At 45.8% G+C, this 26697-nt stretch overlaps 1 protein-coding gene across 2 annotated transcripts in view; it reads right to left on the bottom strand.

Annotated features, from left to right (window-relative positions):
* Nucleotides 1–3941: 3941 nt before the first annotated feature.
* The window catches only part of Peak1 (pseudopodium enriched atypical kinase 1), a 209930-nt gene continuing 187174 nt past the window's right edge, over nucleotides 3942–26697 (bottom strand). Inside the window, exon 7 of one of the 2 annotated variants that reach the window (XM_075965833.1) lies at nucleotides 3942–10527. In XM_075965833.1, the coding sequence (XP_075821948.1) occupies nucleotides 9364–10527 (1164 nt within the window). In that variant the 3' untranslated portion in view covers nucleotides 3942–9363. The remainder of the gene's footprint in view (nucleotides 10528–26697) is intronic. The other variant, XM_075965832.1, reaches the window with a different exon arrangement.

The following is a 26697-nucleotide window of genomic DNA, read 5'->3' as shown; positions in this document are numbered from 1 at the left end:
GATGAAAATAACAGTTGGCCATCAGTTTCTTTCCTCTGGTTGTTGCTTGTGTCTAGAAGCCTAGTGGTCCCTGTAGAGGAGGATCACAGCAAGCAAATACCAGCTGGGTTGGTGATTTGGGTTTGTTGACACCTGTGGAGTAGGAGAGGGCGTAGCGTAGGGAGGCATGCCTGCTCCATGTGCACACCAATGCCTGGTGCCAGGCCAGCAGCAGTTCAGGTGGGCCCTCTGGATCCATCTCTTCCTTCCCACTCATGCTCTCTGCCATGCCAAGAAGCCTTGGTTGGCCAGCCTGTCACTGGTGGGGCAAATGGCTAACCACTGGAACAAAACCAGGCTACGAGATGAAGGCTTATGATGATACACTGGCTAGCAAGCTGGGCAAGCTGAGGTTCAGTTCTGGCCCTGACAGAGGGGAGTGGGGCTCTTGCTCAGCACACGACACCAACAAACAGAAAAACAAAAACAAGGAAGGAAGGAAGGAAAGAGGCAAGCAATGAAGGAAGGAGCAAGGAAGGAAGAAAGAAGGAAGGAAAGGAGTCTCCTTTAACCCTCTACAGTTTCCTGTTCTCCTAGCTCGTACAGTTCTTATGTCCTGGAGGCAGAGCCGGCAGCAGTGGCGCAGACGAGAAAGCACATGTGAGATCATGCAGATCTAGGTTCAAATCAGCATTGTAGCAGTGAAAAAAAGGCATTTCCCTCATCCGAGACAGAAGGATGGAGCCATTATATAGGTGATGATCCCGTGTGTGTGTGTGTGTGTGTGTGTGTGTGTACATGTGAAGCACCTGCATGAAAATCTACAGTTTGGGGCTTTCTGGAGCAGTGCACAGAGGTTCTTGGAAGAGGCTGCTTGTCCTGTCTTTGGAAGGTCAAAGAGCAAGAAGAGTCTGTGGGATGAGGCAGGAGGCTCAGACCCTCCTGATGGGAGGAGAGATGCCCATGGCAGACTCTGGACCAGCATCAGGCAGTATCTACTGGGCCAGGCCAGTAAGACTGGGGTGGGGACCACTTACTGCTGTTGGAGTCAGCACAGGTCAAGATGGGGAACAGGGGTTGAGTTGCTAACCCAGCGTCGTAAGGCCTGTGAGAGGGGAAGGAAAGGAAAGGGGGAAGAGGAGATGAAGAGGCAGAAAGCAGGTTATGAAGATGCCGGCAGGAGGTTAGACACCCACACCTGCTGGAGTGATGCAAGAAAGGCCCTTGGCGAGCTTGAGAGTGGAAGGATGATTGTAAGGTCTGAAGTATTTTAAAAAATTGTTTCTAAACTTAAAATGATTTAAAATTTGTGTTTGTGTGTATGTATGTATCTACGCTTGAGGACAGGTACTTGAGAAGGCCAGAGCTCTTGGATCTCTGGGAGCTGGAGTTACAGGTGGTTGTGAACCATCTGACATGGTACCAGGACCCAAGGCTGGCTTCTCTACAATAGCAGTAAATGCTGAAGAACTCTTAACTTCTCTAGCCCTGCCTGAAGGCGATTGGCCCTTCCTTGACTCTGGCTCAAGCACTGATTGGTGAGCAGTGAGGGGTGGTGGGGACCAATCTACAGGTCCCTGTACTCCTCTCCCAGCAGGCAAACTACTTCCCCGGAGGTTCCTAAACATTTGCTTATAGACTTCCCAGAGCCACCCCTCCCCAGCCGTGCTCATATTTTTTTAAAAATTAATTTTATTTTTATTGTTCTAATTTTGTAATCTTGAAACTTTTATTATTATTACTGGTTTTTCGAGACAGGGCTTCTCTGTAGCTTTGGAGCCTGTCCTGAACTAGCTCTGTAGACCAGGCTGGCCTCAAACTCACAGAGATCTGCCTGCCTCTGCCTCCCGAGTGCTGGGATTACAGGCGTGTGCCACCATCACCTGACTGAAACTTTTATTATTTTTAAATTATGTGTTATATGTGTCCATGTGTGGGCGTTCCTGGAGATGGAGTTACAGGCAGTTGTGAACCACATGCTGAGTGCTGGGAACTGCATTCTGGTCCTCTGCAAGAATAAGATTAACTGGAGAACATTCTTCACTGCTTAGCCATCTTTTCATTCCCACCCCTCTGGGTATGGCCACTGTGCTTTCCAGCAGCTTTTGCTTTCTTTCCAGAGGCCCCATGTGCCAGGGATTACCGGACAGTGTGAGCACATTGCAGAGGGTTATCCGGTGCGCCAGGGATTACCGGACAGTGTGAGTACATCTGTGAGCACATCGCAGAGGGTTATCCGGTGCGCCAGGGATTACCGGACAGTGTGAGTACATCTGTGAGCACATCGCAGAGGGTTATCCAGTGCGCCAGGGATTACCGGACAGTGTGAGCACATCGCAGAGGGTTATCCGGTGCGCCAGGGATTACCGGACAGTGTGAGCACATCGCAGAGGGTTATCCAGTGCGCCAGGGATTACCGGACAGTGTGAGCACATCGCAGAGGGTTATCCGGTATCCAGGGATTACCGGACAGTGTGAGCACATCGCAGAGGGTTATCCGGTGCGCCAGGGATTACCAGACAGTGTGAGCACATCGCAGAGGGTTATCCGGTGCGCCAGGGATTACCGGACAGTGTGAGCACATCGCAGAGGGTTATCCGGTGCGCCAGGGATTACCGGACAGTGTGAGCACATCTGTGTGCACATTGCAGAGGGTTATCCGGGACTCTGAGAAGCCCTGCCATGTTCAACCTGTTTCCTCTTAAAAGAGTTTTGCACATTTGAGTTGGAGCTTAGCAACCAGGCCCCTCTCCAAGCCCCCACCCAGTGTGAAATCCAATTTTTAAGTTTTAGCTGTAATTGCCTTGAGCTGCTTTTAATGACAGCTTGTGATTTGCCAACTGCTGCTCCTGGATCCTAAGGTGCTAATGAAGCTCCTTCCCTCATGGAGCGCAGGCACACTTTGAAGGAAGTCTCATGGCTGGGCTAGGGAGAGCAGGCAGCAGAGTGGGGGGCACACAGCGCAGGGCTGCAGGTAGGAAGAAAATCAGCTTCTCTGTACATGGGTGACTCTGTGGGAATGCTAAAGACAAGCGTTAAATGGCCCATGTCCTCCAACCTCTCTGCCTTCTGGGATTTAGGCTAAGCCAATGCGATGTGGACTGGCCTATCCCCTCCAGGTCCCATATCCTTTCAGGCCTCCAGGGTGGCTACTCACGTAGCACAACTAGTGAAGAGCATTCCCTGTGACCTCTAGGACCCAATGCCCCCCCTCCCACAAGCAGTATGCAAAGCCTGTGTCCCTGGGCAATGTCTAGTCATTGATGTCTCTTCCTCCTGGATGCAGGAAACAGTTTACAGCCTACATTTATGGAGTTTATACCTCAGCAACATAAAACCCAAGCCTGGCAGCTACCTTGCTGGGTAAGCCTTAAGAACAGTGTTAGTAAATTCTAGAGGGCTTGGTAGTGGAGATGAGCGTGAACATTTTGTGGAGACCGCCCACCATGGCGGCAGTGGAGGGAGTCAGAGCTTAAGTTGGCTTACAGTCTACACATCCGTACTTTCAGCTATGCTACTTCAATCGTGTGGTAGTGCCATTGCTGACTGCGGTCTTCCTGCTTACACCAGGTGGCCTGCCTATGAGCTTGTCTGCCTTAGGAAGGATGTCTCATGTGACAATGTACCTTAAGGTACCTCAAGTGTGTGAATTCTGTAGGCTTGTCGCTGCTGGCCAAGCCTCTCTAACAAGGTAGCCTGTCATGACTGGACACCAGGGGGCGATCTCACCCAGTGAACGGGCAGCCACCTCCACTTGCTCTCTTTTTCTCAAATTACAGAGGCCCTGAAGAGAAAAGAAGAGATGGGGTTGGGAGGCGGAGGGCATGTTGGCTAAGGGTCTGGTTCAGGGATGGGCAGCCCTCTTGGGAATGAGTAAGAGAGCTGCATCTGCAGCCAAACCCGTGCCGTGTGTCACCAGGGACAGGTCGCTGGAAGGACGTGTACACGAAGTCTGGTTCTTTGTGTATATTAAACTGAATTTATTTACACAGTAACGTGAGGCCACAGAGTACACAGCAAAGTACCACAGCAAACCAAAGGGCGGCGCCACTGCTGACACGGGGGGGGGGGATCTGTTGTTGATTCATACAACTGTAAATATGTAAGGAGATGGAGAGAGCGCTGGAGGGAGGGAAACAAGATTTCCCAATAGTGTGGGCAGGGCCATGGAGAATCAGAGGTCAGAGTAAGGACTGTCATGATTCCAATCACCAAGACAGGTGACATCTTGCTTCTGTGCCCATCTCCCAACAAATCGCCCTCCATATCCTTAACAGAAAACCCAACCCAGTGTGTTCACACACAACACTCTAGAATTGGGGAGGGAACAGGGCAAGAAACGAGTGGGCTTCCTAAAGCTGTGTGGCTTAATCTTTCAACGACACCACATTGAAGCCACAGGGCTGGCTCAACATTCAAGTTACCGAGAGTGCAGACACACACACTAGTCACAAACTGGCGGGCAGAGTGGGTTTCCTGGACCACAACACTATTCATAGCAAAATATATAACTCTGCGATTCTGCTGGGCTGAAAAGAACCCCCAACCTCTTGATTCCCTGAAACTTTCTTGATTTAAAAAACCATGGGGTGTGGGGTAGGAAGGGGTGGGAAGTGGGGACAGACGGAGAGGCTCTCGAAGGGGGAATGGACAGAGGATGTTCAGAATGCAGATCCCGGTGGCCCATCTAAGTGGGCATTGTTTCCAGTGGCAGCTGATGCAAAGGTCTCTAATTTAAAACAGCTGCAGGGGTAGGTGGCCGACAGCTGCATAGCACCTTGGACAGTCTGGGTACTTAGACACATTGGAAGAGATGCTGATGACAATCACCTTCGGGGGAAGGTTCATAAAATGGTGCGGTGTGTTAAGAAATTTCCCAAGAGTTCTCGAGACAAACCTTTTGAAAGCACCTGCTTTTTAAGAAAGAAATCACCTCCAGCCCAAGCTTTCAATATTACACAGACGAGGCGTTCCCACGCTTAAGGTCTGGGCAACAGCCAGTCATGTGAGCGAGCTGGTTACGGGTTCTTCTTAGATACCAGGGAATTTCACTACCTGCTTCGGCCGCTGCCACTCCCTTACTCCCACCACCCTCACCTTCTTTTTCTCCTCATGTGGAAAATGCACTGCTTTTTCTTTTCTTTCTTTCCGAGAATGACTTACAGTTGAGCACCCAGGTCGTGGAATGTGTACAGATTCCCTTCCTCTGGCACCGGTCACAGCACAGCCCCATCATCTGAGAAGCAGGATGGAAAGGGTTGACTTCTTTGGTATAACCTGTCTAGGATTCTGCATTACGGCTCTTCTGACCTCCTGTGGGGGCACTGGTTTGGGGCCGTGGGGTCTCCGGCTGGGCACTGCTGTGAGTGTGGGCAGGTGGACTTCAGTGCACGCTTCCGCAGGGGTAGCACTTGGGTCTGCCTCAGCGCAGCACTTTGGGCCTTTGAGAAGATGAGCTTCGGTGAAGTAAATCTAATAACCCAGTTTTATGGGCAGCTATCCTGTTCACTTATTAGACTGGATCAGAATCCCAATCCTTACCCACTAGAGAGAGGAATGACCAGAATGCCAGAGCTGGCCCAGCGAGCTGAGTTCCTCTTGTCCCGTTTCCAAGTGTATGTGTGTGCTTTATATACCCAGAATTACTTGAAATACAATGATGCCTCCAAAATCCATCCCAGTTTTTGAGACTAGCCTGTATCTTTTTGGATCACTCTGGGTAAAAGCTATGGGAAAATCCTGACGGTAGGCAGGTCACTGGCTAATGCCCGGTGATTTTCCGGTATTGGATGAATTAAACGTGAAAAGCTGAGTGTAAGCCTTCCGTGACCTGCTACTCCGTGGGCGTCAAGATCGTTCCTGGGATTCTGTGACAACAGAGGCTTTGCTCTTAGAAACATGGATCCTCCTGGAGGCTCAGATTTCCATGTTCATGAATACACCCTGAGCTCCAAGGCAGAACTGGCACTCCTGCGATGCTCCGGAGGCTGCTCTGCTAGCTCCTGAGGGATGCGCTTCTTGGCCCCCAGCTCCAGCAGTTTAAGAGCAGGAGCGCACATCCCCCTCGACCCCATTCAGCCCACCTCTTGAGAGCAAATCCCGGAAGCCACTGCCACCGGCCTGCCTGCCAGTCTGACTCAGCCTGGGGGCTGGTGATGCTCATGAGTCTCATGTTGCCCCCCACGGGTTCTGTTGCTCGTTTGCTCATCTAACCGCTGTCCTCCATGGTGAACTTTTGCACACTGTGTGGGTGAACACATCCCCAAAGGGCTCTCCTCTGCGGCACAGGAGGCTGCTGGTAGCCTGGGCCTCTCTGTGAAACACTTCTTATTTCCATGGCTAGGTTACTATGCTAACAAGGCACTCTGAGAGAGACATTTACTGCTGCCTGCTCTAGCCACAGTCCTGATTCTCTAGTGTCCACACGTGCTGAGACAGTGTTCGTACAGCTGAAGGAAAAGCTCCAAAGGGGCTTAGCTGTTCACACTCTCAATGTAATGGAAGAAACTATGGCATAGACTTTAAGAGAAAAAACAATCTGCTCACTACAGACGTTACTTAGGAGAACTTCAAGTGCTAGACCAGTGACACTCCAAAATTCATAATATATGTATGCATATATGTGTGTATGTGTCTGCAGAGGGTAGGAGTTCCCTTCAGCCGACGGATGAATTAAAATGGGAATCTATGATGAAGTTATACTGACTGAATTTCACTATTTTGAGAAATGCTCAGAGGACCACCTGATGGACTCTGCCTAGAAATACAATCCTTGTCTGTTCTGACCTAACCTAGGACATCCTCTTCCTGTCCATCACATTCTGTGGCGATTCCCCAGAGACGGGTAACACAGCCACCTGTCTCTGGGAAGCTGAGGCCCTTCTCTTGTCACTAGGCTTTTATTTCGCCTCTCACTTGTGTGGACTTAAGAACAGTGAGAGACACGTGGAAGGGAGAGTGCTCAGCTTGCCAGCGCGGTGAGGGAATCACGTGGAAGGGAGAGCGCTCAGTTTACCAGCGCTGTGAGGGAATCACGTGGAACAGAGTACCAGCATGGCCAGGCAATGGCAGCGGAAGTGCGCATGCTTGTTTTACCGCAGCATGAAAGAAGGCTGGGTCGAAGCTAACAGGAAAAGGGTATCTACAGACAGAACAAACAGAGGGCTAGGGGACATTCTGCATTAAATATGTAACCTCCTTCCACAGTCAACGTTTGGGTTTACTTGGGCAAGGCACCATGAGAGCGACACTGAGAAAATATCTCAGCCTGCAGACGTTGTGTGGAGTGAAGGACTGCGCCAGCTGACCCGCCAGTGGTCGTCACGCTGCCAGTTCAGTGCATAATTGGGCGGGGAGCTATGTGCACATGGGCTATGTAAGATGAATCAAACCCTAGCCGGCTAGGCGCGATGCAACCACGACCCACGGCTGCCCACTCCACGGTCATGCTATCTAGAAGGGCCAAGACTCTCCGTGAGCCAACTAGCCCTCTTTCCTGGGAGTTCGGGGAGCTAGCCAGGAACACAAGGCCATCCTCCCTATGCAGACTCACACATATTATTCTCTTTAAAAATGAATAATAAAATACATTCTCCTTTTTCGATTCTCTTTGATAAGGGTGAATCACATGAAAGGCTGTTAAAAATGTTAAAAGTCTAGAAATGTCCAAGGCCACTACGGTGCCACCCAAGTAATACTGCACAATCAGTCTTGGCTTTAAGATGACTCTGCGCTGGTGGATGAGGGCTCCCCAGGTTCCTCACTGGCAGGGTGCAGAGGAACAGGTCTGCGGACTCTGCTATAGGCTGCTTCCCTGGAGGCCTGGTCCCCACCTCCAGCATGTGTGTGCACACAGGCACACATGTGTACATGCTTACCATTCAAGTGACTCTTGGGATGTTGAGGTTGAAGTAAACAGATACTCACAGTTTTGAATACAACAAGTGCATGAGCGAACATACACACAGGTGGAAAGAATACTCGCTTCTTAGCGCAAGTATGTGCCAAGGGAAGAGAGGAAAGTTTCTGTAGTTCTCACTCAGGTAAAGTTGCAACATAAACACTGTAATATACAGATTAAAAATACATACAAAAATTGCACATAATTCATGGGAGAGCACAGGTCCCACAGGAACAGCTCTCGGCCATCTACCGCAGCCGTCAGGCCACCGCAAAGTCTTCGGAGCAGTGGGCCACTCACTCTGGGAGGCGGTCCTTCTGGAAGAGGCTGGCATTCTTAGGAGCAGGCCAGCCATCTTAGTGGCCTTCCCATCCTCCCTTGCCTTCTGGCCATTTCAACAGCCAGCTCTGAGGTGCCTTCTAAGGCAATGGTAATGCTAAAGCGGACAGCCATTTCATTCAGAGCCACTGTCTACAGCATCTGGCAGGGTAGCTGATACTGGCTACTGATGGAAGGGAGGTGGCCAGTCGCTGCTTGTGGGGGACACTGACTCAGCCACCACCAGTCCGGGCTGCCGTGCCCTTAGGTCTGATAGTAATCAAAGAACAGTACTTTAAAGTCTGTTCCCTGAGGGCCCCTGGAGAATTGCACACACAAGGACATTATTTCCTCATGTCCTGCCAACTATTCATAAACTCTGAACTGCATTCCATTCTGCTGAGGCATTGGGGACACCACCTCCGGTCAGCTCTGTAATGGGCCCCCAAAAGCAGATGAAAGACCCAAACTTCAGCAGGTTGGGACGGAGTAAAGGTGAAGGCCAGCCAAGCAGTGGTGGCGAGGCTGCTGCTGTCAGGTTGTTCCTTGTGTAGGGCACACATTTACTAAGAGTGAATGGAAATGGACGAATGGACGACCCGCCATCCAACAGACGGGAATCTCCTCTCCTTTCACTTTCGGCCAGGACACAGGCCAGTCCCCAGTGACTAAAACTGAGCCGAGAAGCAAAATGGCATGCCTCCTGGGAAAGAGGCAGCTATGGGTACTTTACAGGAAGAGGAAGCTGCTGGGAGGGCATCCCTGGAGGACAGCCGATGTTGGTGGCTGTGTGCCGCTAGCTAGTGAGGACAGGCAGACTAGCTTCAGTTCTGGAAGAGGTGGACGCAGCTTACTAAGTGCACTCCGCCGGAGCTGGTCCATTTTCTTCTTGACCCCAGGTTTGTGGGACTATTCAGATGACAAATGTTCCATGGGAGGGTGACTGCACGGCTGTGCAGTGGAATTTCTGGACAGTAAGGAAACACTCATCTTCTCCCTGTGTAAAGCTGTGGATGACCTTGCTGAGTGGCCCCCTCTGCTCGTGGACAAGGATGGCAGGTTAGCTTCTCTCCTTTCCTGAATTCTGAGTGAGTATAGGACAGGGACCTGAGGGCAACACGAAGAAGGTAGAAATACTTAATAATAAGAACGAGATCCAGGCCATGTTAACGGTGTTGCAGGATTTTCACAATGTAACTCAGGGAGTCTGTGGTGGCAAAAGCCAGGTACTGAGCGCAGAGCCAGTCCTCGAGGCTGATGCCCCCCTCTCTGTCCAGGGACTTCTCAGCAAACTTGATCATCAGCAGTGTTCGCTTGATGTCCAACCAGTTTTGGAGCAGAGCACTCTTCTGTCCTGGGGTTGCAGAGGTGGTGAAGGTTTGGAAGAGATCTTCACGGGGGCCCCAGAGCAGACACTGGAGGATGCCTTTGGCGTCAGAAATGAGGATGCGCTCAGAAGGGTTGGGGTTTAGGAGGCAGCTGGCGAGCTGCTGCAGGCCCCAAGAGTACGGTGAGCGGAGAGGGATGCGAGGCAGATCTGTGCGAGTGTACTCTTTCTCCTTCAGCTCTGGGTTCTCATCGAAAGGGTTGGGCAGGTGCAGCATTTCGTAGATGAGGATGCCCGTTTGGAACTCATCACACTTCTTATACTGGGTGGCTGTGATGATCTCTGGGGCAAGGCGGGACTGGTCTCGGAGGATCTGGGGATCCACCAGATGGCTCTTCTGCTTGGCCTGCGAGAAGTTGCTCACGATGAGCCTTGTGGGACAAGCTGAGGGGGGGCAAGGATCTGCAGGTGAAGGGCCTTGGGCAGCTCCCCCAGGCTGGTGCTGGACAAGCAACAAGTTCTCCAGGCGCAGATCACAGTGAGTGACATGGTAGGGCTTGAGATGCTCGAGGCCGGAGCACAGCTGTAAGAGCAGCAGACACACCTGCCTCTCATACAGGTCAGGGCTTTTCCCATGATGGGCCAAGGAATCTCGCACAAAGTCGGCCACAGTGAGATGGGGAACCTCCCTGGTGATCACCACAACATGGCTTCTCTGTTTCCTATTCGTGACTCGCTGGTTCTTTTTCTGGGAAGACTCTGTTTCAGAGCAGGGCTGGGGGTTTTCCCCGGCGGTTTCTGCTTTTACCTCCTCCTCACTGTTCTCAGTTTCGTCCTCTGCCTTTTCAGGAGCATCAGGATCCTCCCAGGGAAGCAGACGATTAGGGACTTCAGCAAGGAAATGGCCACAATCCTGCTGGATGTTAAAATGCACAGCCAGACTCTGCCGGACAGCCAAGCTGTGGTAATACTGCTGAGATTCCTGAGCTTTGCTCTTACAGATCTGAAAGAGAGGAAGGAACATGACTTAACCTCCCTTCCATAACAGACTGAGGACATGCTGAGGATGACCAACTGGAACACACAGACATACAGTGACGTCTTCGGAAAGAGTGAGGCAGCCAGCCCTGTGCTGAGTGACCACTGTTGGTGGCAACCATTTCTCATGGGCCCCTACCTTCAAGGCTGTGCGCAGTGCTTTCCGTGTTCCACTTCTAGCTTTCACACAGTTCTTTAAAGCAGACTGAGGGTTTCCACAAATGGAGCTGGGAAATTGGATGTGCACATGCAGAAGAATGAAGCTTGACCTCTAAGCTCTCACCAGTTACAAAATCAACTCAAGATGAATTAAGGACTTAACCCCAAGACCCGAGGTTATAAAACCAGCAGGGAAAAGGCTTTAGGATGTTAGAACAGGAAAAAAAATTGTGTACAAGCCTCCAAAGGGATAGATAGGCAATAAAAGCATAAATAGACAAATGAGATTACATCAGACTAAAAACCTCTGTACCACAAAGTAAACAAGTCGACACATTGAAGAAAAAACAATTGGAGACATATTTGAAACCACACATCTGAGAAGAGGCCAAAATTCAGAATATGTAAGAAATTAAAAATAAAAACACCAACTAACCAAAAACTACTAACAATAAGAAAAAATAACTAAAACTCAAACAACCCAATGAAAAATAATTAGTATAAGACATACAATGGGATGGACACACACAACCATAAGGAAAGGCAAATCAAAACCGTATCACCTCACTCCCATTAGAATGGCTGTTAAGGGGGCTGGAGAAATGGCTTACCAGTTAGGGACTAACTGTTCTTGCAGAGACCCTGAGTTCAGTTCCCAGTACCCATGCCATGAAGATCACAACACCTGTAACTCCAGCTCCAGAACGACCAGATGCTGCTTCACTTCACTCCCCCCACATATATGTAGTTAAAAAGTAGAAAATATAAATCAAGGAAAAAATAAAAGCTGTTACAAAAATAAAAGAGCTGGTGAGAGCAGAGGAGGGACCTTGTGCACACTGTTGGCGGAACATAAAGGAGCACAGCACTGTGGAACCTCCAATGATGAAAAACAGCCGCCATATGACCTAGTGAGCTCACTGCATAGCCGCGAGAAATGAAACTGCATTGTTGAAGAGCCACATTCCAGTGTTTACTATTGATAGGCAAGAAATGGAAATTATATTGATCACTGACTAGATAAGTAAAATAGGGCATATATACATAAAAAATAACATTCTGTCATTTGTGATCACACAGATGGAAGTAGAGGTCATCTGCTGAGTAAAATAAACCAGGCTCATACAAACCACAGTGTGATTTAAGTCAGATGTGGGTCCTAAAGGATGGTCTCAGAAGCTGGAAGTGAAATCATGGCTATCAGAGGCTGGGAAGGCTGGGCAACAGTTATAAACAGTTCAGAGGTATAAATTCAGATGTTTTGTACAGTATGGTGATTATAGATAATACATAATTAATTTCAAAAAGTCAGAAGGAAGGATTTTGAATGTTTTTATCACCAAGAAATGCTGCATGTCCAGTTTATGTTTTTTGTTAAAAGAAAGGATAAGGTCCAGATACACGTTAAGAGTTTGCAGTGTGCTGTAACAGCAAAACTTGTCCTACTCTACCCTTCTCCTTGCCAGAAGACAACAGCAGCAAAACAAAGCTTCACTTACTGCCTACAGAAATTTCTATCTAGACTGGCTCCGCCCCCATACCAACATCAGGCAGTAAGACCTTGATAAGAAATTCTATGAAGTAGGCATGACTCAAGAAAGAAGCTCTGACCTCAAAGGACTATAAAAGCAATAAACAAACGAAACCGCCCAATGGGCTTGGAGAGGCTGACAGTGGAGGCGCAGTCTAGCCCTGATCCACAGACCACAACAGTCTACAACACACATCTAACACCACAGACTCCAGGAATATGTCCTCTTGGTGTATGGATACCGCCTGTTTCTTACAGTAATATGAAAAAAAAGTCAAATTTAAAAAGTTGCATTTTATCCATTTTACTTAAAAAGAAAACTGCAAACATCTTAGGAGATGCGGATGGATGCCCTGTTTGGAGAAGCAGCATGCACTGATTTCTATTCATAAAGAAATTAAAAATGAAAGAAAAAAGAGCAAGGGAGTCTCTGGGGAGAACAGCATCTCTTTGTCATTGCCTATGCTTATTACAATTAGAGACTTGATGTCACCACTCCATGCCATGGAAATAAGTCCGTACATATCCAGTGAGACATCCAAAACCAAGGTCTTTCAAGTCTTCTGCCACATACTTACCTAATCAGATTGAAAAATGCTTTATTTATTTTTAATTTTTTTAAAGCAAACTTCTGCTCTTGAAATAGATGTCCTCAGGCAGAGTTCAAGTTCAAACATATATCTTTCAGAAAACATTATCTTTGGAAAGCTCTCAGTCTCTAGCACATGCAGTGTGATATATCCTATATGCGCATCAATCACATGAATTCCTCCTATAATGCACTGATGGCAATATTTCATGTTTATGTGTCACCAGGTATTTAAAATCCTATACTAGCCATAATTTAGTTGTATGGGAAGGGGGGGTTAGACCTGGCACATGGTACCATTAAACTCATTGGAGGTTTATAATTTGCTTCATATCATACTGCCCGCTAAAATGGAGGTCCCAGGGTCCCAGCTCCTCCGTCTTTGAAAAGTCTATCAGATATCACTGAGCTTGGTTAAACGAGACTACAAATTAAACTCGGTTGTCACATTACAGAAAGGACACTCCCAAGGACTCAGGCCCGGGATTTAGCCTTGCCAATAGCTGAGTATTCTTGGGCATGCTCACTTAATTCCTCTGGGTCTCAGCTTGCCTAACAAAGCAAACAATATAAAGAATATGGAAACCTTACCTCACAGGCGGTAGGAGAGATTAAATGAGATCAAGTATATCAAGGAAATCCACACATGAATAACATACACAAATGTAATGTTGCTAACCAATCAGACCACTTGGAAATGTTAAAAAGAATACAATCTTACAGAAACTTCTTATTGTTTTCAAAGAGACCAAACACACACACACACATATATATATATATATATATGCATACATACATACATACATACATACATACACACACACACACACAAACATGCACACTATTTGTATGATGTGTGAGAGTGTTCATGTTGTCCCACTCCTCTTCCCTTTAAGTTCTGAGAGCGACCTGCCATAGCAGTGGCTCTGACTGCTGGTCTGATGAAGACAGCTAATAAATGACTCAAAGATTTCCTTGTTTTTGTTCTGTTAAGATAGTCTCCTATGAAGAGTCCTGTCTGGCCAGAAAATCATGATGGAGCCCGGGCTAGTATCAAACCTGAAGTAATCTTCCTGCCTCAGATTCCCATGCAAAACTATGAGCCACACTCAGCCAAGGACAGCATTATGTTCTAGTCTAGGAAAGCCAATCTACTTCCAAAGAAAATGGTTTAACCAAGCTTTTGCTTTTTTTCTATGCCAAGATACCCTCATTGTGTGGTGGTTCAACATCAGAGGTAGAGGAGATAGCCCAACTGTGATAGTCTAATTTTCTCTGCATGTATGCAGAGAGGTAGTCATGCATATTTTTATAAAATCTTCCAAAGTTTTGGAAGTAGATAAGAGCGTGGATTCTACAACTAGATTGTATGTTTAGCTTCAGAGATCGACTTGAGATAAAGATCAGAGCAACTTACAAAGAAGAGGTGATAAATTGCTCCACTACTTTGGACGTTTGGGAGGAAAATGGTTTGCCCAGGAGAACCTGAACAGGCAGCACTCCTTATCTGTCACACAGGGCTGGAGAATAATGGGTCAATCTAGTTTAAGGGCAAATAATAAACGAGAGAATGAAGCGTAAAAGAGAAGAAAGGTACTAGACTTTTAATTGGTTTATAACCACGGAGCCAGTTATAACCCAAATATGGACTTATGGAGATTTCCATAATAGGATTTCACGTGATAGGTAGCTCATAAATCTTTATTATGGAAGCTGCAACGATGTTAATTTAGGCAGGAATATTATATCATTCTATGTACTACATAGTAGCCATTTTTCAAATATTAATAACTTGACTCCTTTAGATTAAAAAATACCTCAAAATGGCCTGACTTCAGATGATAAATTTCTAGTTCAAAAGTTATTTTGGAGAACTCCTCTTTCTAGAATAAATAAATGAAGTTCTTACTGCCAGGGGTTGATTTGTTTGTTTTTAAATTCCTTTACTCAGTAAACTTTCCAGTTTCTCGTTTTCATTTATTTCTTTTGAGCAGAATTCACATTCTTTCCTTGTAAAGGGTAGATGGCCCGAATTAGGGGCATCTCAAGAAAGAGGACTCAGAACTATTCCCACAGGGATCCGAATCCCGTCCCACACACTCTGAAACAAAAACACAGCAGACCAAGGGTGCTATCCTATCTTCAGGAAAAGTTCACATTCCCAACAAGAGACAACGGTATGGGAAAGCATACTTAAAATGCTGCCAATTTTGGCAGATTATGTGCTTGTCAACATTTTCAGCAATAGAAGAAAAACGGAGGAGCTCAACACCAGAGACACTAGAGGGCGCTGCAATATCAACATCCAGGCACCTCTGCACACCACAGACCGAGATCCAGCGGCTGAAGGGTGGTTAGCGTGGTCTGTCTGCCTGCTGTTGACTGCATGCTGAGTTCAAGCAAAGGGACCCGATGAGAAGGCCAGGAGCCCATTCTGGGCACAGGGGCTTTACGCTCATCAGCTCACAGGGCTGCCTGCTTGAGACACTCTGCAGAAGGGCCAGGGGAACATCAAAAAGGACGACCCTGGTGACCTCAGCACGAATAATGCACTGGTGTAAAAACTGGGGCTTGAAGGGAAAATGGGTACACGTTTGAGCTAGTAAAACACACAGGGAAGGAGAAATTTCTGGTTGGTATCAGCTAAGCGGGCCAAGGAATCTGATGATTCTACAGCAGTCACTGCAGCATCCTGAAGCAATTTGACAAAATTTCCAAATACAGGGGTGGGGACACTTTAAAACCACTGACAAGTTCTCTGCTGGAAAATGGAAAAACAAAACACAAAACCAGAGTCAGGGTTAAATTATCCTCTCTCAAGACTTTCTTAGATCCGGGTCAAACTCCCAACACGTACACAGCCTGGTCTCAGCAGGAAGCCTGAGCTGGACAATGGTTCCTCACACACAATCTGAAAAGATTCCCAACGTTCATTTCAGCTCAGGGGCTCATTTTATGTGTTGCTCATGGCAACTGCTCTGCATACCTTTGAGGCAAATTTGTCATTATAAAGCATTTATGTTTGTAATAAGAATGTCAACCTAGACAGCTAACTTTTATAAAGTAGACTTTGGGGCTGTGACTGCACAGTCACATCATAAGCAGCCGGGAAGGGAGAGACAGCATGTGTCTGTCATGACTGACCCTTCCGGAATGCCCTCACTGTCTGGGGCCTGTAAAGAAGACCTACATCCTGCTGCCCTTTTGGTGACAGACACTCAGTTTAAAAACTGGGAGGAGAGCAGTCGGGGGTGGGGGTGGCAGGAGTATGATGGAGCTGCTCACTGACTATGATCTCTTGACCCTTTGCTTGAGCTGCTGGTGTTAGCAACCACCCTGCACACGGCACTGATCTCACATCTGCCTGGTAACCCACATTATCTCTCAGAATCTTACACTGGCAGCACTGGCTGAATAATTTGTATTATCCTATGAATTGCTACTATCTGGCACAACCAACCCTGAACCCTTCCCACCCTTACACCCTGGTCTTCGTTCCTAGTGAATGGCTCCACTATCTGGCTCAGTTCTCCACTTTCCTGCATCAAATCCACTCTGGATTTCTCTTCCACTTTTACTCCTTATGTCCAACTTGTTTACAACATCTATTGATTTTATTCCTAAATATCCTTTAAGTTATTCTTTCTTCATCTCTGTTGTTGGACTACCACAAAGGTTTTCCAGTGGGGCTCCTTGCTTCTCCTATGGATTCCTTTCAATACTCCTCTCACAGGGAGCCCAGCTATCTTTAAAACCCACCTATTTAGATATCTAAGCAGCCGTTCACAGCTCTATTTCCTATTTCTTTTCCAACTTGTTCTTCCCATGCTGCTCTCTGTCTGTAGCCAGTCTCCTGTCCTTTCTGTCCAAGGCCCTATTTTCATTCCTTAGGTGGCAAAGGAATTCCTAATTTTCCTTTCAAAGCCTTCTCAGGTGTTACTTCTGATGGAGAGAAGGCGCTGAACACTCTAAACCTCTCCTGCATCTGGACATCTCTCTTACTATAGTTAGCTCAGTTTTTGGTCTACTTTAAGAACAGACACTTGTATCTCAGGGCCTAGCAGAGAACAAGGACAAAACATATGTTCAATTTACCCATACAAAATACCAAGAGACAGCTACGTTGAATCCAGTATGGTTATAAGGCGTCTTCGCTCAGAGCAGCTAAGAGTACACGAATAGCTTTTAGGAAACAGATGGAAGCTGGCAAAGGAATGGGGAAGGGGCAATAGCAGACAAACCCAAGTAATCAACACTCTTGAATGGCCAGACTACACAGCTGAGTACAGCTGATCAAAGAGCGCTGTCTGCTGAGTGAGTCTGCCCCAGAGGCTCACTGGCTTTGTGCTGAACAAAACTACACAAAGCGACAAGGCTCCTTCATCATTCTACTCAATTTTCTATTCTCTTTCCCAAAGAAAGTAATAATTACAAAATGCAGGACTCTTCCCAAAATAGCTTACATTAGCTTTTATTTTTCCATTATGGGCCCAGTGAGCCTTCAGCCTACTTCCACTTTATCAGCAGGGAATCTCATTTCCTTCTCACGCCACGCGCTTTCCAGGGCCTCAGTGAGCCTTAAGTGAGACGGATATTGTAGGGGATAAATTGTAGAGGGACAGAAATGAGAAACACTGACGATCACACACATTTTTCCATCCGTGCTACTCTGCTGCAGCACACAAAAGCACAACTGCACAAGGGAAACAAGTTCTAGACCGACACCCAGTATTGGATACTGTAGTATAAAGGTCAGTTACTGCTTGACATTAATTCCTCGACCTGCTGAGGAGTACCCTTTACTTCCAGCTTCAGAGGTAAGACACCCCCCCCCCCATGACCCCTGAAGGCTATGCTGTTACAACAACATTCAAAATAGATGAAATGTTTAATATATGAAATCCTGTCTGGGTACAAAGAACTAGGACTCCACACTGTAAAATCTGCTATGAGACTTACCACGTTGGCCAGGTATTTTACTCTTAAATTACTACAAAAATGTTTACATGGCCAAGGAACTCATTTGGAACAGAGAGGAGATATTTGAGAAGGTAACTGTTGTAAGGCTTGACCATCTGATTTGTGACTTAGAGCTTAGGACCCAGATTAGGAACTCAACCAATGTGAACCCCAACTTGCAATCCCCACTACGCTCTCTCACCTCATTAATATCAAAGCTCTGACTTTTCTTATATTAGGCAACTTATTTTGGCTCCAAGTTCACAGGAGCCCAAACCTCTTCTCTCGAAGCAAGTTCCCAGCTGGCTCTCTGACACTTCCACATGCCGAGCCATGAAATGAAGCGGATACTGACCTAGGATGGCTGCGTATGTGTAGCTGGCCACCGATCACCCGTTTCCTGTAATGTTTCAGTGTTGGGCATATTTGTGCTGAATTATAAAAGTGTGGATGGATTTCCATCTAGGTTTTTCCTTACTACTAAGCTAGTAATTAACTGCCCGTGTAGATAGTATGAACTTGTTGTAAATTCCTACCGATAACAGCTATTCCCCTTAATGCGTTTTCATTTAGTGTCTTGCTTTCTCAGCATCTACCCAAATAAGACAAATTGGGATTTGAGTAAAAAGTGCAATAAAAAGCACGGGTCTCCACAATTCACCTCAACTTTATTACAAGCTTTTAACAAGGCTGTGGTGTAGGAGGAAAAGCAACTAAGCCTGCTGGGGAAACAGGAAAGTCCCCAAGTCTACTGAGCTTTGTACTGCCTAGCCTTGAGAACAAAGGCTTGCACTATTAAAGAGAAGACACCCATTGTCGTTGGATTGCAGTGGGAAACATTTAGAGAGTCAGTTGCATTTTCATAGATGTAAAAAAACTGAACATCTTCTTTAAGGTAACTTCATCCAAATTTAACAGTCTTTCATAGCAGCATTTGTTCAAAGATTATCTCATGAGATAAATGAGAAAAAAAATCTCAGTGAGATCAAGCAATAATCTACCAGGTATGTACTCCATCTCTTCTAGGCAAAAGGCATTACATGGAGAGCTAGCTTATGGACTCAAGTATAATGGGGAAGGTCTGCTTCGGAGTCAAGACTCAGTCCACCATGAAACTGACTACCCTCTCTGGCCTTGTTCTCTTTTAGTAAAGATGATAAAGGCCCTTGAAAATTGACTTTAGTCTACCAGGATATGTGGTTAGTGGCTATTGTGAGTCTTTGAAAGACAAAGAAGGCAATGGAGATTTTTTTACTTGGATATCAGGGAGGTTTTAGTTCAAGCTTAATTTTATAGTTACTTTTATTTAGAGACCAGGGAAGTGAGGGGCTGGAGTCCAGCCAATGTGTAGCTCACCCAGACAGTCTGGCCTGCTGGGTGGTATCTGTCAAGATGAGAGAATAAGAGAAAACATAGATGAGGAAGAAATGGGAGCTGAAGGCAACTGATTGTGTGGGAATTGATTTTGCTTTTCGTTTACTAAGACGCTTAGGTAAAAGCTGACTTACACTCACCACCTCCCCATTTCTGACCCTGCTAGCTTGCTGGGTTACTCATTTTCTTTTCTTTTTTACAGTTGAACTTTTTATTGATTCTTTGTGGATTTCACATCATGCATCTCGATCCCACTCATCTCCTAGTCCCTTCCCATCTGCCCTCTCTACCCTTGCACCCTCTCCTCCCCCAGGATAAAACAAGATAAAATTGGAAAGAAATAAGAATTTCATTGTGGAAGCTGAAGTGTCGCACAGTGAGTCACACAGTCCTTTAGTCCACATATTGTTACTTGCAAGTGTTCAAATGCATTAACTCAGTCTGGTTTGAAGTCTCTGGTTTTTGCTACATCATCAACACGTGGCCTTCACAGGGGTTCCTCTTGGATAGCCTGTTGTCCTGTGTCACGGAGATCCTGTAACTTTGTGTCTGCAGGACCAGCCCCTTCATGTGTTCCAGCAAATCATAGACAAGGTGCATGATGGGACGGGTCAACTCGTAGCTCTAGTTCTGAGCTGGGTGGCTGCTGGTCAGTCCTCCAGCTCTCCCTCATCCTCAATGAGCTCTCCAGTACTGTCCCGGCCAGCTCACCCTATTTAGTAAGCAGCAAGGGGTGGGGCCAATTTTCCTGCTCTCATATCCTTGGGGTCAGCTTGCCCACACCTACACCCCGAGGGCCAGCTCTACTGGTGTTGCCTGGTTGGGGTGTAGGGGCCACTTGCCTAGCTGGTGAGAGCCAGGGCCAGCTCTTTTGCTCTAGTGACCTCAGGGATCATTCTCTCACCTAACACAGGCATCAAGGGGCATGGGGATGTGCTTCTCTCTCTTGCCCACAGCACCATATATGGTTGGTGAGGGGCATGGCTCAGCCTCTCACACTTATGTTCTCATTGCCAGCTTCCCTATGCCTCCATCAATGGAGTCAGCACTACTGTGCTGCCCAGGCGAGGTGCAGGGCCCGCTCTCCCTGGTTCTGTATCTGGTGAGGGGCAGGGTCAACTCTCTCATCTGCCGCAGGTGGCAAGGAGCGAGGTGGGAGAGAAAACAAGGAGTGTAGGGCCAGCTCTCCCACTCTCAGGACCTTGGGTACCAAGGTGAACAGGCACCAAGTTCACCTGTGCCCTCACCAGCAGGGTCAGCTGGTGAGTTGCAGTGCCCGCTCTCCTGAATGCCACAGGAAGCGAGGAGCAAGGAGAAAGCGGGGGGCATCTCTCCCCCACCTACACGGTCACTGCATTTTCTTGAGGCTCACCAAAGACTGTGAACACTTGTCTTGAAATGCCTGAGCTCTCGGCCTGTGAGTGACTACTGCTCCAATGGCTTGTGTTTTCATCCACTTCTGTGTGTCTGCCTTTCCTTACATCGCTCTCTCCCCCAACAGTCTCCTATGCCCCAGCTAGTCTGACTAAATCAAGATTCTGGGGGACGAGCAAACCGTCTTCCTAGGCCTCACACTTCTGAGAGCTCCTGTGTTTAGCTGGCCGTCATTTGCATGCTTCACTGACACCTCAGCTTTGATTCATATTTCATTTAGTGGCACCGCCGTCCTTTTGGGGTTGTCCTGCCTAGAAATTTATGACTGCTGCCTCCATCTTACATGTAGCACTAACTATACATGGGCACCCTTTGTCAACTCTTAACCACGTCCCTTCTTTTTCTCTGTCCTACTGCAGCAACGGACTCACAGTTACCTGGACTGTTGCGAAAACACAATCGTGACCTCCCTGCTTTGAGCCTTTTGGGTCTCTCCCACTATGATTTTCTTCTAAAACCATTCATTTTGAATCAACCCCTTTGTTTGAACCTTCATTATAATCTGTCTTATTTAAGTGTTATTTATGTTTTGTCTTCCCCACTGTATTATAAGCTCTGGGAGGGCAAGGCTTTTGTCTGCTGCATATGTATTGCTGTAAATCTACAGAATATCACAATGTTCAATGCTGTTTTTTGAAAGGTCATGAACTATTTTATCAAATGTCCACTATTATATATTGTACCAGGTTCTAAGCATATAAGAATTAAAAAGCCATAGTACTTGCAGTAGATGTCAGAAGCAATGGTGGGTAAGAGACTCATGGGTGTTTCTATGCTGTGTAACAGAATCATTGCTTGTTTGTGCAACTTAGCATGATAATACCACACACATATCAAGTCCTACAGTTTCTTTCTTTCTTTTTTTTTAAAGATTTATTTACTTATTACGTATATGGTGTTTTGCCTGCACGTATGCCTGCAGGCCAGAATAGGGCACCGGATCTCATTGTAGATGGCTGTGAGCCACCATGTGGTTGCTGGGGATTGAACTCTGGACCTCTGGACAAGCAGCCAGTGCTCTTAACCTTTGAGCCATCTCTCTAGCCCTCCTAAAAAACCCAACTTTTTTTGTTCATTTGTTTTTCAAGACAGGGTTTCTCTGTAGCTTTGGAGTCTGTCCTGGAATTTGTTCTGTAGACAAGGGTGGCCTCAAACTCACAGATCTACCTTTATCTGCCTCCTGAGTGCTGGGATTAAAGGCTGAAGATGGTTAGCGCTGCAGAAAGAGAAGGAAAGGAGGCCAGGGAGAGAGCAGCTCTCACTGCTGGCAATTCCAGTTCTGTAGGTAAGGAATAGGACCAAGGAAATGGTTGTTAGTGAGGGTCCCTCGGGTAGTTATGGAACAGGTCATCTGTGATCAGAAGGCTGAAATTCCTCACCGAGTCATACTGTCTCCAGGAAAAGGGAATGCAGACAAAAAACCCAGTATGTGTGAAAGTTGAGGAACACGAGGTAGGAGCTACTTATGATTTATGTTTGAGGACAGGACTACAGAGAAGAGAAAGCAAGGACACCTAAGGGTACCTGTGCCTTTAGGAAACCCAGTGTGATGATCTACAACCTCAAATGCTCTAGTCTGTCCTGCCACTGAATAGATCAAGATATAATCTTTTAACAAAACCCAGTCACCTATAATGATCATCAATCTCACATAGGATTTAATTGCATACTGCTATTCTATAGGTCATTCTAAACAAAGTTGTACTCATACTATTTGATATTCTATGGCTCTTTGCAATAAACATTTTTCATCTTCTATAGTCTTTATAGTCACCACTTTTAATGGTTACAAACATTTAATTGGGACAATGTGCCGTAATTTATTAAACTATTTCTTAATATCAGGAGCTTAATTTGTTTCCAATTTTGGCATCACTGAAATTCTTGAGGTTGCTTCATTTTGTAGCATTCTTCTACAATCTTAAGAGGAAAAAAAGATTCCTATATCTTTGAAGTAATGAGAAAGAAAATATCTAGGTATAGACCCTATCTAAATATGTTTAGGAGAATGTCCAATATTAAAGAATAATAATGAGTAACCTAGAGAATGTGGACTATTTTCCCAGTATTAACAACAATGAATTGTCTCGTTGTATTTAAATGCACTCTATAGTTTATAAAAGCAGCCTTGCTACATAACCATGTGCATTATAACAATTTTATGAGCAGGCATGGCAGCCAGCTTCCACAGATATAAAAACCAAGAGTCCCTTGACCTGTTTAACAATAGGGATACATCCAAACTCTTTATTCTATATTACACTGCCTTTTAGTTTAAGAACAAATAAAGCTATTCAAGATGAAGACAAATTAGAAGAAATGAGATAGGAAAACCTTCAAATTCAGTAAAAGTCCCAAGTTAAAACCACTTAACAAAGGCCAACACTGACACCTGCTATGGATTGAGCTGTCTCCCAAAATTCCTGTGTTAAAGCCCTAATCACCAATACAACTGCAGGTGGAGATAAGGGCAAAAAGAAGGTAATTAAGTTTAAACAAGTTATGAGTAGAGGCCTAATACGATGTCATTAATGTACTTGCAGTAAAGAGACCCCTGAAGGCTCCCCTGCTTTCTCTGTGATGTCAGGATACACGGAAAAGGTGGCTGCTTACAGAGCCAGTGAAAGCCTTCGCCAGGAGCCAAGTCAGCCACAACCTGGCCCTTAGGTTTTCCAGACTCCAGAATTTGGAAAATAAATTTCTCTTAGGCTATAGAGACTATGACAGCTTTTCTATAAGCTTATGTAAACAAAAACTGTGGGGGTGCCACCCCAACAACAGCTATGAATGTTTTAGAAGCGGCCTTAGGACTAGGCAGATGCTGAAAGCATTTAGAGATGATGTTAGAAAAAGCCTGGGTAAGTCTGGACTGACAGCTACAGCAGAGATAGATGCTAATGGAGATGGCAGTGAGGTCTCTGATGAAATGGACTCCATCTTAGAAACTACTGGAAAGGTGACACATGTCACACAGTGGCAGAGAATCGGACTGCACTGTCTGCTAGTGCTGAGGAAAGAACACGAGAGGTAAAGCTGGATTTTAGTTGAGACGGTCAAGCCAGGCACTGAAAGAGTACCTCTGTTTCTCCTGACTGCTTAAAGGACAACAGGAAAGGGGAAAGAAGATGAAGACTGTTTGGTCTACTCATGTAAAAGGCATGAGGGCTTAATCTTTTGTTTTGTTTTGAGACAAATGTCATGTACTTAGGATGGCCTCAGACTCTACATAGCTGAGGATGGCCTGAATTGATTCTCCTACCTCTGCCACCTGTGTGCTAGGATTAGGGGTGTGTACCACCACACCAGGCTTGAAAGCTTGTTCTTTACAGGACACTAAGGGTGTGGGCTAAACAGTTATTAGAAAAAGAGGTCATGGGTATAGTTCCCAGACTTCTCAGCAGAAATCAGGAAAAGGGACAAGATAGTACACTAGCAGAGACTGCCAGTTTGGGTGCAGTGTTTGTCCAGAGGGGATGGAGAAAGAAGAATGGCACAAAAAGGCTACCAGACAGCTCGAGTTCTACAGGCCTGGGCCACAGAGCTCTTCGGCTGTCTGTGTACATTATGTTCAACGAAAAGGAAGAAGGCCATGGGGTGATAGAGAGGTTCAGACTACTGCTGGAGAGAGGGCTCAGAGATTAAGAATGCTTACTGTTCTTAAAGGGGACTTGGCTCTGGCTCCCAGCACTCATATTAACCAGGTCACAACCATCCGTACCTCTCCAGTTCCAGGGAACCCAATGCCTTCTGCTGGTGTCTACAGGCACTCACACACATGGAATGCGCATAAACTCACGTAAGCACACGCACATACCACTTATACATATGAAGGCTTTAAAAAAACTTTCAGAAAAAGGTATCAATGTTGTTCTTCTTACGAAGGGTCCAGTGGGTAGGGCTGTTTCCTTCTGAATATCCAATGATGACTCTCTTCCCTAGATTTGGAGAGCTAGGGGGACAATGAATAGTGCCTGAGGGTGGGAGAGCCTTCTGTGGAGCCATATGAGTGACAGAGGATCAAATGAGGGCATCTTTTAGAGAAATACGAGTTAAGAGCATTTAAGACTAGCTAAAATTGGACTTTTGTACCCATCTTTCCTCCTTTCTGCCTCTGATTTCCCGTATTTCAGGATGGAATGTCTACCCTATGCCTGTGCAACTATACTGGGAAAGCGAGTAAGCTGTCTGGTTTTACCAGGTTCACAGACAACAGTGTTGCATTAAGATGAATTTCACCTTAAGTCTCATCCATATCTCATTTAGATAACATGCAGATGAGACTTTAAATGAGGACTTTAGAGTTGATTCTTGGGAGTCAGACCTTTAAGGGGACTGGGATGCATCTGCCTGCGACAAAGATGAGTTGAAGTGAGGGGAGGAGGATGGACTCCTAGGAACTAAGTTGGGTCGTCTTCACATTTACAGGCTGAAGCTTTAAAGCACAATGAGACCATATTTGATTAAGTTAGATATGTTATATGGTTGGGACCTGGCTACAACAGTGTCCTTCTATGAAAAGGCCAGAACGTGTGTTCTCTCTTAGTGACTCTCATCATGGCGGGAGGACTCAGAAGGGACAGCCCTTTTCAGAAAATAACCAAGTTACAACTCTGACTTTGGACTGTTCAGCTTCCAGAAACATGAGAAAATCAATTTCTATTGTTGGGCTAGGGATTTAGCTTGGTAGTAGGGTGCTTGCTTAGCACACACAAGACCCTAAGTTCAATTCCCAACAACACATGCACATACACACAAATCCTATTAGTTAAGCCACACAATCTATGATACTTTGTTATGGCAGCCTGAAAAAGCCGACACAAAGTAGATATTTTAATAGTTTACCACTACTACTATATGTAGGTATGGTCCTTAACCTTTCAAATTGTCTTCCTTTTGCAATATTTTAAGAGACAAGTCCTATCTATTAGGCTATTCTAAATTCCACCAACATGGTAAAGGGATATGTTAAGGAGACAAACACTAAAAAGAATTGTTTGGGCCAACCGTTGTTTTCTTTAACTCATCTCTACAAATGCAGGGTTCTCAGATTTCTTAGAATTTATTCCTTTACGGTTGTATAATCAATTAGATACTTCTGGAAATGCCCAGAAAGCCTTCAAAGAGACATTTATATTCAGCATTTAGTATAAAGCACCCTGTTCCAAACCTGCCAACAACTCCCAGTATATAATCACTCGCCACCTGTTCTTTTGAGATTGCTTTTGTATTATTACAAGCAAAGAAATCAATACTACACCATTGATTTAGGAAAGAGACAAGATTGCGTGGCAATAATACATAAAGTTAGTCAAGCCCCACTTCTCAATTGTTTTGAAAGAACAGATTCTTTTATGTTCCTTTCTGAAATAGGTACTCATTCTGCATTGGTGATCTGTAGCAATAAAGACCCAAGATAGATAAGGTACTATAACCCCAATTGATGTAATAGCTCTTAAGAGCTACACAGAATCACAAAATGCCTTTTTATACTCAATAGTAATATATTAACTTGAGTCCATATCTTCTCTCTGCAGTTTGTCCCTTGGCTTAATTTTAACAGTGTGGGCTGCAGCAGAGGGTAAAGACAGCAGTGGAGGTGTTGCAATTGCAGAGAAGCCACCAGCTAAAGAGCTGGTCCAACATATAGGTCTTGATGGGCAGGTAAGGCAATTGTTTATCTTATCCATTAATTTACTAAGATACCATCTGGTCCTTCTAAGCCAAATTAACGTGTAAAAGTCATTTAGATATGTTAATTGGTTTTGAACCAGTGGATAGAATCAGTAAAAGGAGGCTATGGGAATGGAGAACATTATACTGAGCTTTGTGCTTTTAAACGCTTTCACTTGGATTATCTTACTTAATCGTCACTTTAGTCCCAGAAGGTACATGGTATATCATTTTAAACATCTGAGAGAAGAGGAAAAAACATCTTTGAGACCCAAAGATATTTAACTCTTTTAAAGTAGGGAAGCCATCAAAGATAGTTCACTTAGCCACATGATAGCCCCAGAGATAGGTGTTACTGCAGACAAAGCTACAAAATGGTGAAGTCAGGATCAGAAGGCAAATCCTTACAGATCTTAGTC

This window comes from Microtus pennsylvanicus, chromosome 3, assembly GCF_037038515.1.
Source record: "Microtus pennsylvanicus isolate mMicPen1 chromosome 3, mMicPen1.hap1, whole genome shotgun sequence".
Lineage (NCBI taxonomy): Eukaryota > Metazoa > Chordata > Mammalia > Rodentia > Cricetidae > Microtus > Microtus pennsylvanicus.
The sequence above is the reverse complement of the archived record's forward strand: the minus strand, read 5'-3'. Positions and strand labels throughout refer to the sequence as shown.